Below are 12495 nucleotides of genomic sequence, written 5' to 3'. Positions count from 1 at the left end.
ATGCAAGTCATGATTTTCAATTTGACTTATCGATGAGCTTAATAGAGTTTATAGAAAGTGGAAGCAGGTCACTTTCTGAGATCAGCATGGTTTTATTATTTGTTTGTCATAACTGCTACATAACCATGCTGTAAGTTTGTGCAAAATTGTCACTTTGATTAATGATAAATAACTAAATTTAAGAGTGAGATTGCCATGAAATTCACAGAGCATGTTTATTATCCTCACAGGCCACATGATCTTTCATCCAGCATTATTCTAATGCCAAAATATCAGCTTGCTCACAAGATGTCTCATATGCTACTAAGCAAATCATCCATCAATTTTACTGAGTACATTCATGCTCCCAAAGGGATCAACCCTGGTAATTTCTCCATACTTCAACTTGAAGTTTACAAATTACAAATCAAAAAGTTAATGCCACAGTTCTTAATTTGTTAACTTTTCGTTTGGTGTGAAACTCATTGACTCCCTCCTCCTGTCTGTCATCAGGTTTGTGGACGGCATCGAGGCAGAAAACCACAGCGCCGCAGCTCACAAGTTTGACTTTTCTCCCAGTGCGACTCAGAGATTCTTACCCAGCCCTGATTCAGCTACCTCAGGTTAACACACACAGCAAACATCAGCCCCATCTGAGATTCAAAGATAAATTATTGAACGAATAACCAAAGTATTAATTATCAGCTGCTGAAGCCCTATTCACTCAGTATGTATGCATGTGTGTGTCCACAGGGGCCCATGATGATGGTGACACCATGCAGACTATTGCTAAGCTAAAACATGAGGTGAGGCTGGTAATACTGGTGTTACAGAGAAAAACTGTGACATTGTTGATTATGAATGTGGACTTGAATACTTTTTGCACTAATTGGTTGTGATGCCCGATTTAAATGCCTTTACGTGTTTTTTGCTAACTTGACTTGACATGTTAACTTTAACCCTATCAGTCTATAATAAGATTATAATAAAAAAAAAATTCTAGGTGTTCATCCTTGAATCCTATGAAATCAGAAAAGTTAGTCACATGGTTCGACTGGAAAAAACGTTTTGTAAAAGTTACCAAAAGTAAAAGTTTGTTGTTCCACGTAATCAATCTTTTACTTATTGGTTATTGTGCTGTTGTAAGATCATTCTGTCACTGGAACCAAAAACACACTGATTAGTCAGATTGCTGCTCTGTAGTGAATTTGACACACATCACTCATGACTCTTCCACCTGACTCCCTCTCCTCAGATGAGCACCCTGTCCCGTCAGGTAACTGCTGTGAGTCAGGAGCTGCAGGAAATGACGCGTCTTCTCAAACCTCTCTTCCACAACCCCACCGCTCTGCTGATACCCAGTGCTTTGACTCCGCCTCCCAGCGTGTCTTCACACAGCTGCTCCCCAGCCCCACCCCTTCTTACCCAACATGCACCTGTGGGCAATCAAAATCCTCCACCTATAATGGCACCCGAGCCGCCCTATCCTCAGCTGAGCATGAAGGTGTTACAAGGAGAGTTTGATGCACTTCAGTGTTCACCCTCCCGAACCATCCCCTGCCATTATCCCCCAGTTCCTCATCAGACCAGTGCAGCTCATCCACTCTCTCACTGCTCAGCTCCCCCGTCACTCAACAGCTCCCCCCATGAGCACACAGTTGTGCCACATCCCTTCTCATCTTCCTCCATCCCTTCTCTTTCTTCATCAAGTCACCCGTCATCCATCGTCCCCCTTTTAGTAGACTTATCAGGACCTGGTGGTGAGCCACAAACACAGCCTCAGTCCCATCACCACCTCCTGTCCTTGTCTGACTCCCAGCTCCAGTTTCAACCCCAGTCCCACTTCATATCCCGGTCTTATCCTCATTCCCTCTCCCAGCCTCGCCTCCAGCCCCTTCCCCAGCCCTCCAGCATGGCCTCACACCCTCGAGAACCCCTCCTGAATTTGCAGGAGATGGAGTGGGGGGAGCACACCGCCCAGCTCAGCTTCATCAATGAAGGACAGCCGTCGGTGTGAACAGAGAAGAAGAAGAAGACCCTGACACTGACACGGGACTGACAGACAGGACCAGCATGCCACACAACTTACTGCATGACAAACATTTGCCTAAAGTTTGGCATGTGAGTTACATCGATTTTAAACTATTCTAAACTGTGATCTTGAGCACCAGGTGTAAGCAGACCTGATAATAAAAGAGTTTGTTTTACAGTTTCACTTTGACTTGTTTGACACACGGACTGATATAACAGCAGGACGACTGAACTCTTTTTTTAAAGTTAAGTATATATATGAATCATATTATATATGAGATTGCCCTAGTTAGCTACCAGTACTCATCCTGATTTCTCCAGAATCTCCTGCTGCTGTTTTTCAGGACTTTTATTTTATTGCCATTTTAAAATACTAGTGACCAATTTCAAAGACATGCTGAGCTTTAGAAGTTTAGATTTTTGGATGATTTGATTTCTAAAGTTGCAGACAGCTTTTGGTTTCCATTGGAGTAACTCAACAACCCATCCAGTGCTTAAACTCTCCACATGCAGTGATGTAGCTGTGTACTCCAGGATGCGTCAGTCCACTGTGACACAACTCAAACATCCACATTTCTAAAACAAAGTAGAATATTCTGCAAAATGTTATTATTATTTCCTTTTAACTGTGCTACAGTCACTCAGACTAAACTCAAGAAAAACATCCCTGATATAGTACATTGCACATGCATTGCCAGACACTCACACAGTGATGGAACAACATTGTAATACTTGTCATTCAGGTTTATTGTAACCATGGTTGCAGCTGCATCTTGGACTTTTCAGGTGTCAATCAAAGGCCAATCAGCAACCAGAGGAAGAAAATCAATAAAAAAGAAACAGAATAAAAGCTAAGTGGCTACTCAATGAGCTTTCTAAAGGACTGGACAGTGGGGCAGATGGCGCCCCAGTCCACCGACTTGCGGTACTCGCCTTTCTCCAGCAGGTACTGGCGGCCCTTGTAGTTGGGATGCTCATAAAAGACCCACCAGCCTCCCAGGACCCTGCAGGAGTGAACCTGCCTCCAGTGGAACTTCTCCAGCACAGAGGGACAGTCTTCAGTCTCTTCAAACACCTGGCCACCGAAGTCCCCTTTACCATACAGCTCGATCTTGTAAGGATCTTCGCTGGCCTGAGTGAAGAAGATGCAGAGGAAGACAGCAGGTAGAGGGGAGAAACAGAGAAAAGATGAGGGGTGGGAGATTTGGTGATTTGATTACCAGCTGGATAAACATGGAGCAAACATGGTTGGGGAGGGAATAGGGATACAGGCTGATATTCCTGAAAATGTGTCAAAATGGAGGAATCTGCACAGGTTGAGATCAAACTGGAACTGCTGTATCTTTAAACCCTGCCTTCTAGAAATCTAGATTCTGTGTTCGCAGGCTTACAAAGTGGATCATCTTGCAGGAGCTGACTCTGTCATTGAAGCCAGTCCAGCTCTGGTAGTCCGGGTACTCGCCTCTGGCCAGGACGTACTGGTAACCCGAGAAGTTTGGTCTCTCGTAGATCACCCAGGTCCCGCTCTCCACGCGGGCTGAGTTACAGCGACTCAGGTAGGAGTGGAAGTCGGTGCAGTCACTGTCACACTCATACCTGCGACCTTGGTAGTTCTTGTCCTCATAGAAGATGATCTGGGGGGTGGTAGGTGAATGATATCTGATAATAAATCATGCAAAAATCTGTGCTTGGAAACTCTAACTTGTAACTGTAATTTTATACAACTCTGAATCTCACTTCTACTCACCCTGCCCATCTTGAAACTAGCTGTGCTCCACCCGTGTGTTATGTGTGTGTGTTATATAATGTAAATACTATCGATGTGTGTGTATGTCTGCGCTCATACGTGCCCTCGTTCTCTTTTATACCTGCCGAGCCCTCTGTAAATGGTACAACTGCTTTGTCATGAGAATGAGATCCAAAATTTGAGTCAGTGTTTCCATTGCTGCTCATGTTTTCCAGAAAGAGGCTGTGGGATTACACTGCATAAAGACCTCAACCACTGACCAACCGTAAACACACCACACACAGATCTGCACAAACACAAACACACCCTGACATAAGTACAAACATTAAGGACCTCTATTTGATGATTATATAAATGCTACATTATAGTGGCTCTTTAACCAGTTAGGAATGTTGCACAAGACTGAACAAAACCTTCTGTCTTATTGTGCAATTAGCTCAAGTCTCAGCTGGTATACACAGTACTAAATGTATGCATTTTGAGGACTGGTGTAGCTTTAGCTGCAGTTCCTCTAATAGCCACTAGATGCCAGGGTTTCTTCTCATTGATCCTCTTATCTTAATGTGAACCCAACCTTATCCTTAAAGCTATCTCTCTCTACTTTCAGGATACCTCACTTTGATTAAAACTCAGAATAAGTGGGCTGCAAAAATGAGTGTGTATTACCTTAGTGCACCTTTATGCACGTAGTGAAAGCATATTTTGTAATCAAATGAAATAGATAGTGAAAAAAGAATTAGGAAAGTCAATTAAAGTCCTACCTCCATGCTAAAATCTGTTATTCTTAGTGTCACTTCCCTTCACTTCCGTATGCACTAGATGCTTTGGAGTCAGTCATGGCCCAAAATGCAACTTACACAAGTGTGATGTGGAAACCTGTGCACACAGTGACTTCTCACTGAAGTGGGAGACATCTGGTGTTCAGCAGTTCAACTTTTGAAATTAATATTCAGGATTCTTCAATAACAGAGAAGGAGGAAAAAACCTTACTACACACAAAATATTATTCAAAGCAGAGCATTTACACATCTTTGAATTATCAGGATGCTACTTACACATGATTACAAGAGGCACCACAGTGGGGCAGCATTTCCACAGTGAAAAGAGAACAAGCTGTACTTTACTCTTCACACAGGTCCAAGTTTTCTGTCGTTTTCTAAGTGATATGTCTGAACACAGAACAACCTCTATGCTGGGTGGGATGAACTTAGAAAATAGGGCATATATGAATCACGGACAGAAAATAAATAATCAATATTTAATCATTTAAGGAACTGCTCAAGCAGCGAAAATATCAAACATTTGATGTATCCTCTTTTACTTGCCTTAACATAATTGATCAGAGATCTTTGGGCTTTGGACTGTTGGTTGTACAAAACCCAACATTTGATGACGGCTCTAGGAAACTATAGTAGATTTAAAATATTTTTCTCCACTTTTTTCACAGACTGGACGATTAATGGATTTATCAGTCATGAAAATAATCATTACCTGCAGCCATAGTACATGGCAGTTCAATTAAATGTCACACATTTCATACACAATGAAACTAAGCTTTAAAACAACTTTTCCTCACCAGTGGACACTGATGACACACTCCTGCCACTCCACTCCACACACATCTCAGCCACCACTGTAATCAGATATGCTACATGGTACATGGTGGTTTGAGACCGTAAATGCATTCAGAGCATCAATATTTGCTGTTACAGGTAATAGAAGCTGGCTTGATTTCACTGGAGCCTTGTGAAAGCACTCTTTAATTGCAGTGGATACCATCACACACACACACACACACACACACCTCTTGCTCATGGTGAGCGACTTGTGGTGAGCTGTCAAAGACTCTTAGGATGATGTAGGACAGACAAGTGTTGGCAGTGTGTGCACAAACACACACACACACAGAAACCACGGAGGAGGAGCGACAGGAAGGCAGACAGCCTGAGTAGTAATGATAGGTGACTATTCTTCCATCTATAAATCAAGGAGAGCTGACCACTACTGGTGAAATCTAGGCCTGCTGTTGGGAAAGTTGCACAAATAAACATATAAGTGATGGATGGATAAAATATATATGAAACAGATTTCACAATAGAAAGTCAAAGTTGGTGTTTTTCATTTCATGTATCTGCTCATAAGGACGGGTCAGATTTCACTTTGAACTGCTTCTGTTTCGACCTGTGAGACTCTAAACTCTAAAAATGGAACTCCTGTCTGCACCAGCTTTCAGCCAACACTCACCTTCATCAATTGTTTTTATGGATTTATAATCTGAGTAGTCATGTTGTCATTGTTAACCCATTTTTACACATTTCTCCAGATTATCTGCATCGTGTGCAGGGCCTCAGGTAAGGTAAGTACAATATGAAAATATAGGCTCCGGGAACAAACACAAAAAAAGTACTAATCCGATAATACCTAAATTATATTATGTCTAAATCTAAATTGAATTATTTAACTGTGCAGAAAAATGCCTTTTTGTCAAGTTGTGCTACTATGGCAAAAATACACTTATTTATTTATTCCCCCCAAAAGAATAAAAAAAAAAAAAAGATTGTCATGTACATATACTTGTCTTTTTGTGGAAAATACGGTGCTTTTTCCAATAGCTGCTCTTATATATTATATCTTATATAAAAAATAAACAGGAAACTGCAAAGGCACATTTTAAAACTTACAAAAACATAGTAATAGTATATAAAAAAAAAGGCATCAAAGGGGCAATAAATTGTGGGTGGACACTTACTTAGATCTTACCACAAGTGCTGTTCATGTATAATCAAACGTAAAACTCAAATCAGGTGATCCAAGATAAGCAACCTGGTCTAAACTATCAGATGTAAGTGACAGGACTAGAGTTAGGGCCATGGTTGCCAAGCGTAGTGAAGGAGGAAGGTCTTACAGGGACAGGACGGTTTGCCTGGAATGTTCAACACGGGGCAAAAAATTCCCCAAGGCATATTTTTGTCCCGTTCAATCCTTTAATTTGACTTTTTTTTTTTCTTTTCACCACTAGGCGGCAGACAATCAGCTTCACTCAACTATTATGTCCTTTTTGTAGAATCATATTCTGATTATATATAACTTCTGCGTATCTCTTCAGTGCAGAGTCAGTGAGCCTTACACAGTCTATAGATCTGTAATCTTATGTATCTATTTAGGTACAAGAGCTGTGACTTTGTGATCATGATGAACATTAATCACCTTTTTCTAAGCTCACACTCTTTCCACTTCTTCTCCTCTTCCTGTTCTCTGCCATCACAGCATCTGGGAAATTAATTATCCTTTCTAAATTTGTGATCACATTATTCATTTGGCTTTTCTAGAAAAAAAAAATAGATTTAGCTCTTTTCACCCACAGCTTCTTCCTTACTTTGTATTTTTACTGATTTAAAACATTACATTCTACCTGAGGGTTTTCATTTCAGTTAACATTAAAGATTATTGTTTGATTAAATGTAACTATGTTTTTTTCATGTCTGTCATCTGTCTCTAGGTTTCCCTCCCAAACCCCATCCACTCCCTCCCTCTCTCCCTCTCTCTCCCTCTCTCTTCCTCTCTCTTCCTCTACATGTGTCATTTTACTGCTCTTTACTCAGCCGGCAGCAGCAGTCTGTCCTCAGCCCTCCTTGTCTTTATATCTCCTTGCCAGGTCTCCTCGTCTGGTGCGTTCTTTTACAAAGGGGAAACGTTGGAAAATTCATATTCTCTCAGGCTGGATTCACTCGTTTTCACCAATGGATGGAGTTTACTCCCCAGCAAGTACAGTGACTTCTTAAAAAGTGAGTAAGCATTTACTGAAAAGTTATTCACCTCCAGGTATGTCGCGTTAAAACTTGACAAACTGTAATAAGATGTTTAAAATAAATAAGTTAAAATGTAAAACAAAATTATTGTGATGCAGATTCTCAGACATGCCTGACAATGAGATTATGACTTATATTATTTACAGTTTGGAGCAATACAGAACTTATTTCATGGGGAAATGCTCTACTGGAGCTAAACTGCTTTGTTTTATTACATCGTAACCATAACCAAATGTAACCTTGACCATAAAAAAAACATACTTTTTTGGCATTTGCATCATTGCTACAAAACACAGCTGCCAATTTTTATGAGATCTGATATGAACATTTGTAGAAAATGCAGTTAATGATCGTGAAAATACATAACAAGTTGTTGCATTATTTAACCTTTGGTACACTTACACTTGATGAGTATTTAAGTAGAGCTAAAATGTTAAAGAATTACATATGTGGTTTCTCTAATATAAATAGCACTCGTTCTTTCTTTGACGGTGCAGAACGCAAACAAAGTGTGGATGTTTGGATTTGCTTCTATAAAAATACTTCTAACTCGTGATCACGCTGTCACATCCTTTCTTCTTTACACAGACCTTGCATTGGCACTAGGGGTCCCCAGTAATTTGAAATAAATCTAATTTTCTAATTAGATTTTAGATTTTGTGATGGCAATTTATTTCAAAGACTATGATATTCAGTGTGTTGTTTTCACATCCACCAAATACAAATACATGCCTTCACTGTAAAGTACAATTGCTAAACTTTAATGTTATGAGCAAAATGGCTAATAGATCATTTATTTAATGCATTGTTACATGCAATGTATGAAATAAGAAAAGTGAGGACTTTACTGTTTGGAGATAAAGGAATCAATAAACACAATTTAATTTGCTTCAGTTAATATTTATGGTTTTGATTACTGAATGCTTTTGACTTTTAAGGTGACTTGTAAGCTGCATTCGTTGCTTCTGAGACTCCTAAACTTTCTACTGTATAATGTTATCTTAAATCAAAAAGCTACTTCAAAGCTATACAGCACATTTGCAATTAATTATTAGGAAACCGAACAAAATGAAACTTCTTCTATTGCACTTTTACCACCGTCCCCAAGAAGCTACATTACATACCTGGACATGTAGAGAAATAGACAAAAACAAAAGAATGGAGTTTGGTAGAATCCAGGACTAAAAGCTTCTCGTTTACAAGTGTTGTTCTGTTAATGCCAGACTCAATTGAATATTCCTAGAAACTAATATCGCCTTCTTCTATGCGACACAAATCATTGTTGAAGCATCAATCATTTTAATGACGTGCAGTTTAACTGACCCTCTTCACAGACGTGTCATTGGTCAAACACAGCTGCAGCTAATAAATTTAATAATGAGCAGAGCTACGTTTGATTTACTGAGCCATTGAGCAATAACAATGGGACACCGTTTTGTCGGTGCTCATTGGCATAAATTGTCAGTGGTGGTTCATTTGGCACACCTGAATCAAACTGAGCTATTATTAGCCTAATTTCATTAGCTGCACATGTGTTTGCCCTGCTGTCACAAGTCAAGTGAAAAGGCTCTGCTTTTAGAGCAGCTAATATCAGTAAACTGATATTCCCTGCTGCACAGGGAGTCCAGTTGTCTCTTTACGACAACAAAGTTAGTAATCACTTGTACATGGTGGTAGTCGGTGTTTAAGATATGTGTGCATTTACAGATAATGCATCATATTTAAGATAAACACAAAGCTTGTGCTACAGAAAATGGACCAGACTCAGTGAATAGCTCCCTAAGCTTAACATGTCCTATGATAACTATTAATTTAGCTATACAGACTAATGAGCAGTGATAACTAACATGTCTTTGGGGTCATCAGGTGGGAACCTCCTTTCACCAGTGTTTCGTCTAGTTAGTCCCACGACACCTCCAGGAGGCTAGACAGTGATCACTGGCGTCCCAGAGTCACTCCCCTAATGCCAGCCATCACTGCTCCTCACACCAAAACTATTTTCTTTATCTTGCCTATGCTACCACAAACAACGCCATCATCAACTCTGACAAAACACACTAACAGATTAAGCAGATTCAGCAAACAAACTCCCCTAAACAGTTGGAGAAAGTGGCGGCCATTTTGAATGAGGGAGGTAGAGTCAAGGAGAGATGCCTTTTTGAGCTAAACTCTCCCCCGCCAGATTAGGCTGTGCTCTACCCCCCCCCCCCCACTCCCCCACTCTCCAAGACATCAAACTAACAAACAAACAAACAATCAATCAAACTCACCTAAACAGCCAAAGACACACTACAAACCAATTCAATACAAGCAAACAATACAGGCCACCTCACCTGGACTAACCGCATGGTCTCAAAGAGGCTCACACAGGCCACACCCCCACTTAAAAACACTTCCTCTTCCTGGATTTCTTCCTTGCTTCTCCTAAGAGTCTATCTATCCTAAGTGCTCCCCCTGCTGGGCCCCCAGCTACCATTACTCCTTCTCATCCAAATCCACTGACTGGATCTTGCTGCCTCATCTGACATGTCCTTTACAATTTCCCTCACACTCTGTCCACTTGCTCCTAACTCCCTTACCAAAGAGACAACAGACCTTGCTACAAATCCTCTACATCCTACTTCCACTGGACAAATCCTAACTTTCCATCCTCGCTGCTCTGCTTCTGCCCCTAACTCTGCATACCTGAGCTTTTTCCTTTCATATGCTTCTTCAACTAAGGCCTCCCACGGAACCGTCAGCTCTATGAAATATACTTTCATTCTACTCTTAGACCACAAGACTATATCAGGCCTTAGCTTTGTAATGGCTATTTCCTGGGGAACAAGAAGCTTTCCTCCTAAATCTACCTGCATTTCCCAATCACAAGCACCGTCTAAGCTGCCTTGCCTTCTTGTTGTCTTACCAACTTTCTCTCCCTCTTGAACAAACTTGATTGCACCTTTCTTTGTTTTTGGTCCTCCTAAATTTGCCTTCCTCCGTAACTCTTCAATTCCTGCAGCTAAGCTTTTTAGAACCTGGTTATGTCGGCACGTATACCTGCCTTGCGACAGACTAACCTTACACCCTGACAGAATGTGCTTTAAAGTTGCAGTACCTGAACACAATGAACATAGTGGGTCTCCATTTACCCAGAGTTTTAGGTTCTGGGGAGTTGGCAGTACATCATAAGTTGCCCCTATCAAGAATCTAATACCACTTTCCTCCATACTCCAGAGTTCTTTCCAGCTAAGCTTTTTCTTGTCTACACCTTCCCAATTCACCCACTGTCCCTGCTTAGCCTGGGCCACTGCCTTAGCACCCCTTAATAATTCCTCCTGTCTACGAACCTGCTCCACGACAAGCTTTCTCTTCTCCTTGGGACCTGCTCTACTCCACACCGGTTTGCTTGGGCCAAGCCCCAAGCCTCCCCGGCCTATTTGGACATTACCCACAATCTCTGTATGCCTAAGCGTTGCTTCTGCCTCCTGCACTGCGATTCTTGGATTCCGAACATAATGAACAAATTATGATTTTAGATGCATTTAAATGAAATTGGTTGCATGCTCATGCCAGACAAAGTAGAGGTTACATCTCTGGTTGAAACAAGTTGGAAACTCTGTGCCTTAGCATCATTTAAGCCACTTAATTATTAAGATTATAGAATATAATATTATCAGCATTTCATGAACAAAATATGACTCAATAATATTATGTTATAGTGTAATATGATATGGTACAAGAACAGAGGAATGAGCTCTTTTGAAGTTGATGCTAGAATAATGTTGCACTGTTGAAGCCAATTAAATAACAAAAAAACACCAAAGTTTGATGAATATTAATACTGTTCCCACTATCCGATAGGTGACTTAAATAAGCATATTTTACAGGGGAGAAAAAGCAAAGAATATAAATAAAGACTTCAAAAGGAAAGCTGGAAATGTACATCATCTGCAACTATTTTCACTTCAGTTTAAAGTCATTCTCATTGTGAAAGATTGGACATTTTAAAGACCCTGTAGGATAAAAAAAGTTTTCTGTTGTTGTTGTTCGACCTTCATAGAACATGCGTTTGTGGCGTTTTGTATGTATGAAGAAGTGGCCATGAGAATGCTGATGTTTAATATACTGTATTCACTGTATCTGCGTGATTGTCTGCATGAGTCCCAGAGTTGATCTGATCTTGATGAGCCAGACATCAGTTGTTTGAAAGTAGATTGTGGCATGCAAGAATCTCATGAATGATATTGTAAGCGCAGTTTGTTCCTGCTTCTGGTATTAAATCAGTTTGAAGTGTATTACTATGAATTTGTAGTTGAAGGGTTATTAGAATATTCTTAACCTTGCATCTGATTGAAAGTTAATCAGCTACTAATTGAAGCAATTCAGTGCAAGTGTTTTAGTAAGAACTCACTGTGAGGCTGGCTGAGCATCATTTGATCAGACTTGAGATTGTGCGTTTTATTGTCTACATGCTTCTGTAATGTCCTTGAACCCACCATTAATTTCTACTGAACCAAACTGTCGTCTTAATTTTACCTGGGATGTCCTGGAACCTTCTCAAGGACCCTGTGAACTCTCTCAAGGGCACTTGGGTGTCATCAAACTCCACTTCAGTATCCCAGTTAACTTAATTACAGTTAGCCACTAAAATGCAGTTAAAGGCCATTAAAGCACTCTTAAACACCTCAAGAGACGCCCTAAATCAGACCCTGCCTACATTAATCCGCTGTTGTGCAGCCGGCTGAAGTTTCCTGTGTGTTTCTATGTGATTTGTCAGTTGGACGCTACTGAGTGTGACTGTACATTTGGTCTCCATATGTGCTGGAAATGTGAACAGGAGTCTGTGCTGGGAGTGTGTGGTCTCTTGGCTGTGCAACCCCCTGAATGTGTTGAGTGAAGTGGTCTTGCGTGTGTGTGTGTGTGAGTGAGTGAGAAAAAGATAGGTTC

The 12495-nt window shown here is 40.6% G+C and overlaps 3 protein-coding genes across 4 annotated transcripts in view; 2 read left to right on the top strand and 1 right to left on the bottom strand.

Annotated features, from left to right (window-relative positions):
• LOC130165218 (potassium voltage-gated channel subfamily H member 3-like) overlaps positions 1 to 2191 on the top strand; it is a 29294-nt gene extending 27103 nt beyond the window's left edge. For both annotated transcript variants that reach the window (XM_056370273.1, XM_056370272.1), the window contains 3 exons: positions 493 to 602; positions 733 to 785; positions 1235 to 2191. In XM_056370273.1, coding sequence (XP_056226248.1) covers positions 493 to 602; positions 733 to 785; positions 1235 to 1996 — 925 coding nt within the window. In that variant the 3' untranslated portion in view covers positions 1997 to 2191. The remainder of the gene's footprint in view (positions 1 to 492; positions 603 to 732; positions 786 to 1234) is intronic.
• A 365-nt stretch (positions 2192 to 2556) lies between these two features.
• On the bottom strand, positions 2557 to 10292 carry LOC130165221 (gamma-crystallin S-like). Its single transcript, XM_056370279.1, has 3 exons — positions 9900 to 10292; positions 3402 to 3644; positions 2557 to 3142 (listed from the first exon to the last, which is right to left on the bottom strand). Exons 1-3 carry the CDS (start codon positions 9912 to 9914, stop codon positions 2870 to 2872), a joined length of 531 nt encoding a protein of 176 aa, XP_056226254.1. The 5' UTR covers positions 9915 to 10292; the 3' UTR covers positions 2557 to 2869.
• Positions 7424 to 12495, top strand: part of LOC130165219 (DNA-binding protein SATB2-like) — a 27302-nt gene continuing 22230 nt past the window's right edge. The window contains exon 1 of the mRNA XM_056370275.1: positions 7424 to 7542. The gene's annotated coding sequence lies outside the window, so the exon portion shown is untranslated. The remainder of the gene's footprint in view (positions 7543 to 12495) is intronic.

The sequence above is a fragment of the Seriola aureovittata genome, chromosome 24 (genome assembly GCF_021018895.1).
Source record: "Seriola aureovittata isolate HTS-2021-v1 ecotype China chromosome 24, ASM2101889v1, whole genome shotgun sequence".
Classification (NCBI taxonomy): Eukaryota; Metazoa; Chordata; class Actinopteri; order Carangiformes; family Carangidae; genus Seriola; species Seriola aureovittata.
This window is presented reverse-complemented; position numbering and strand designations above follow the sequence as displayed.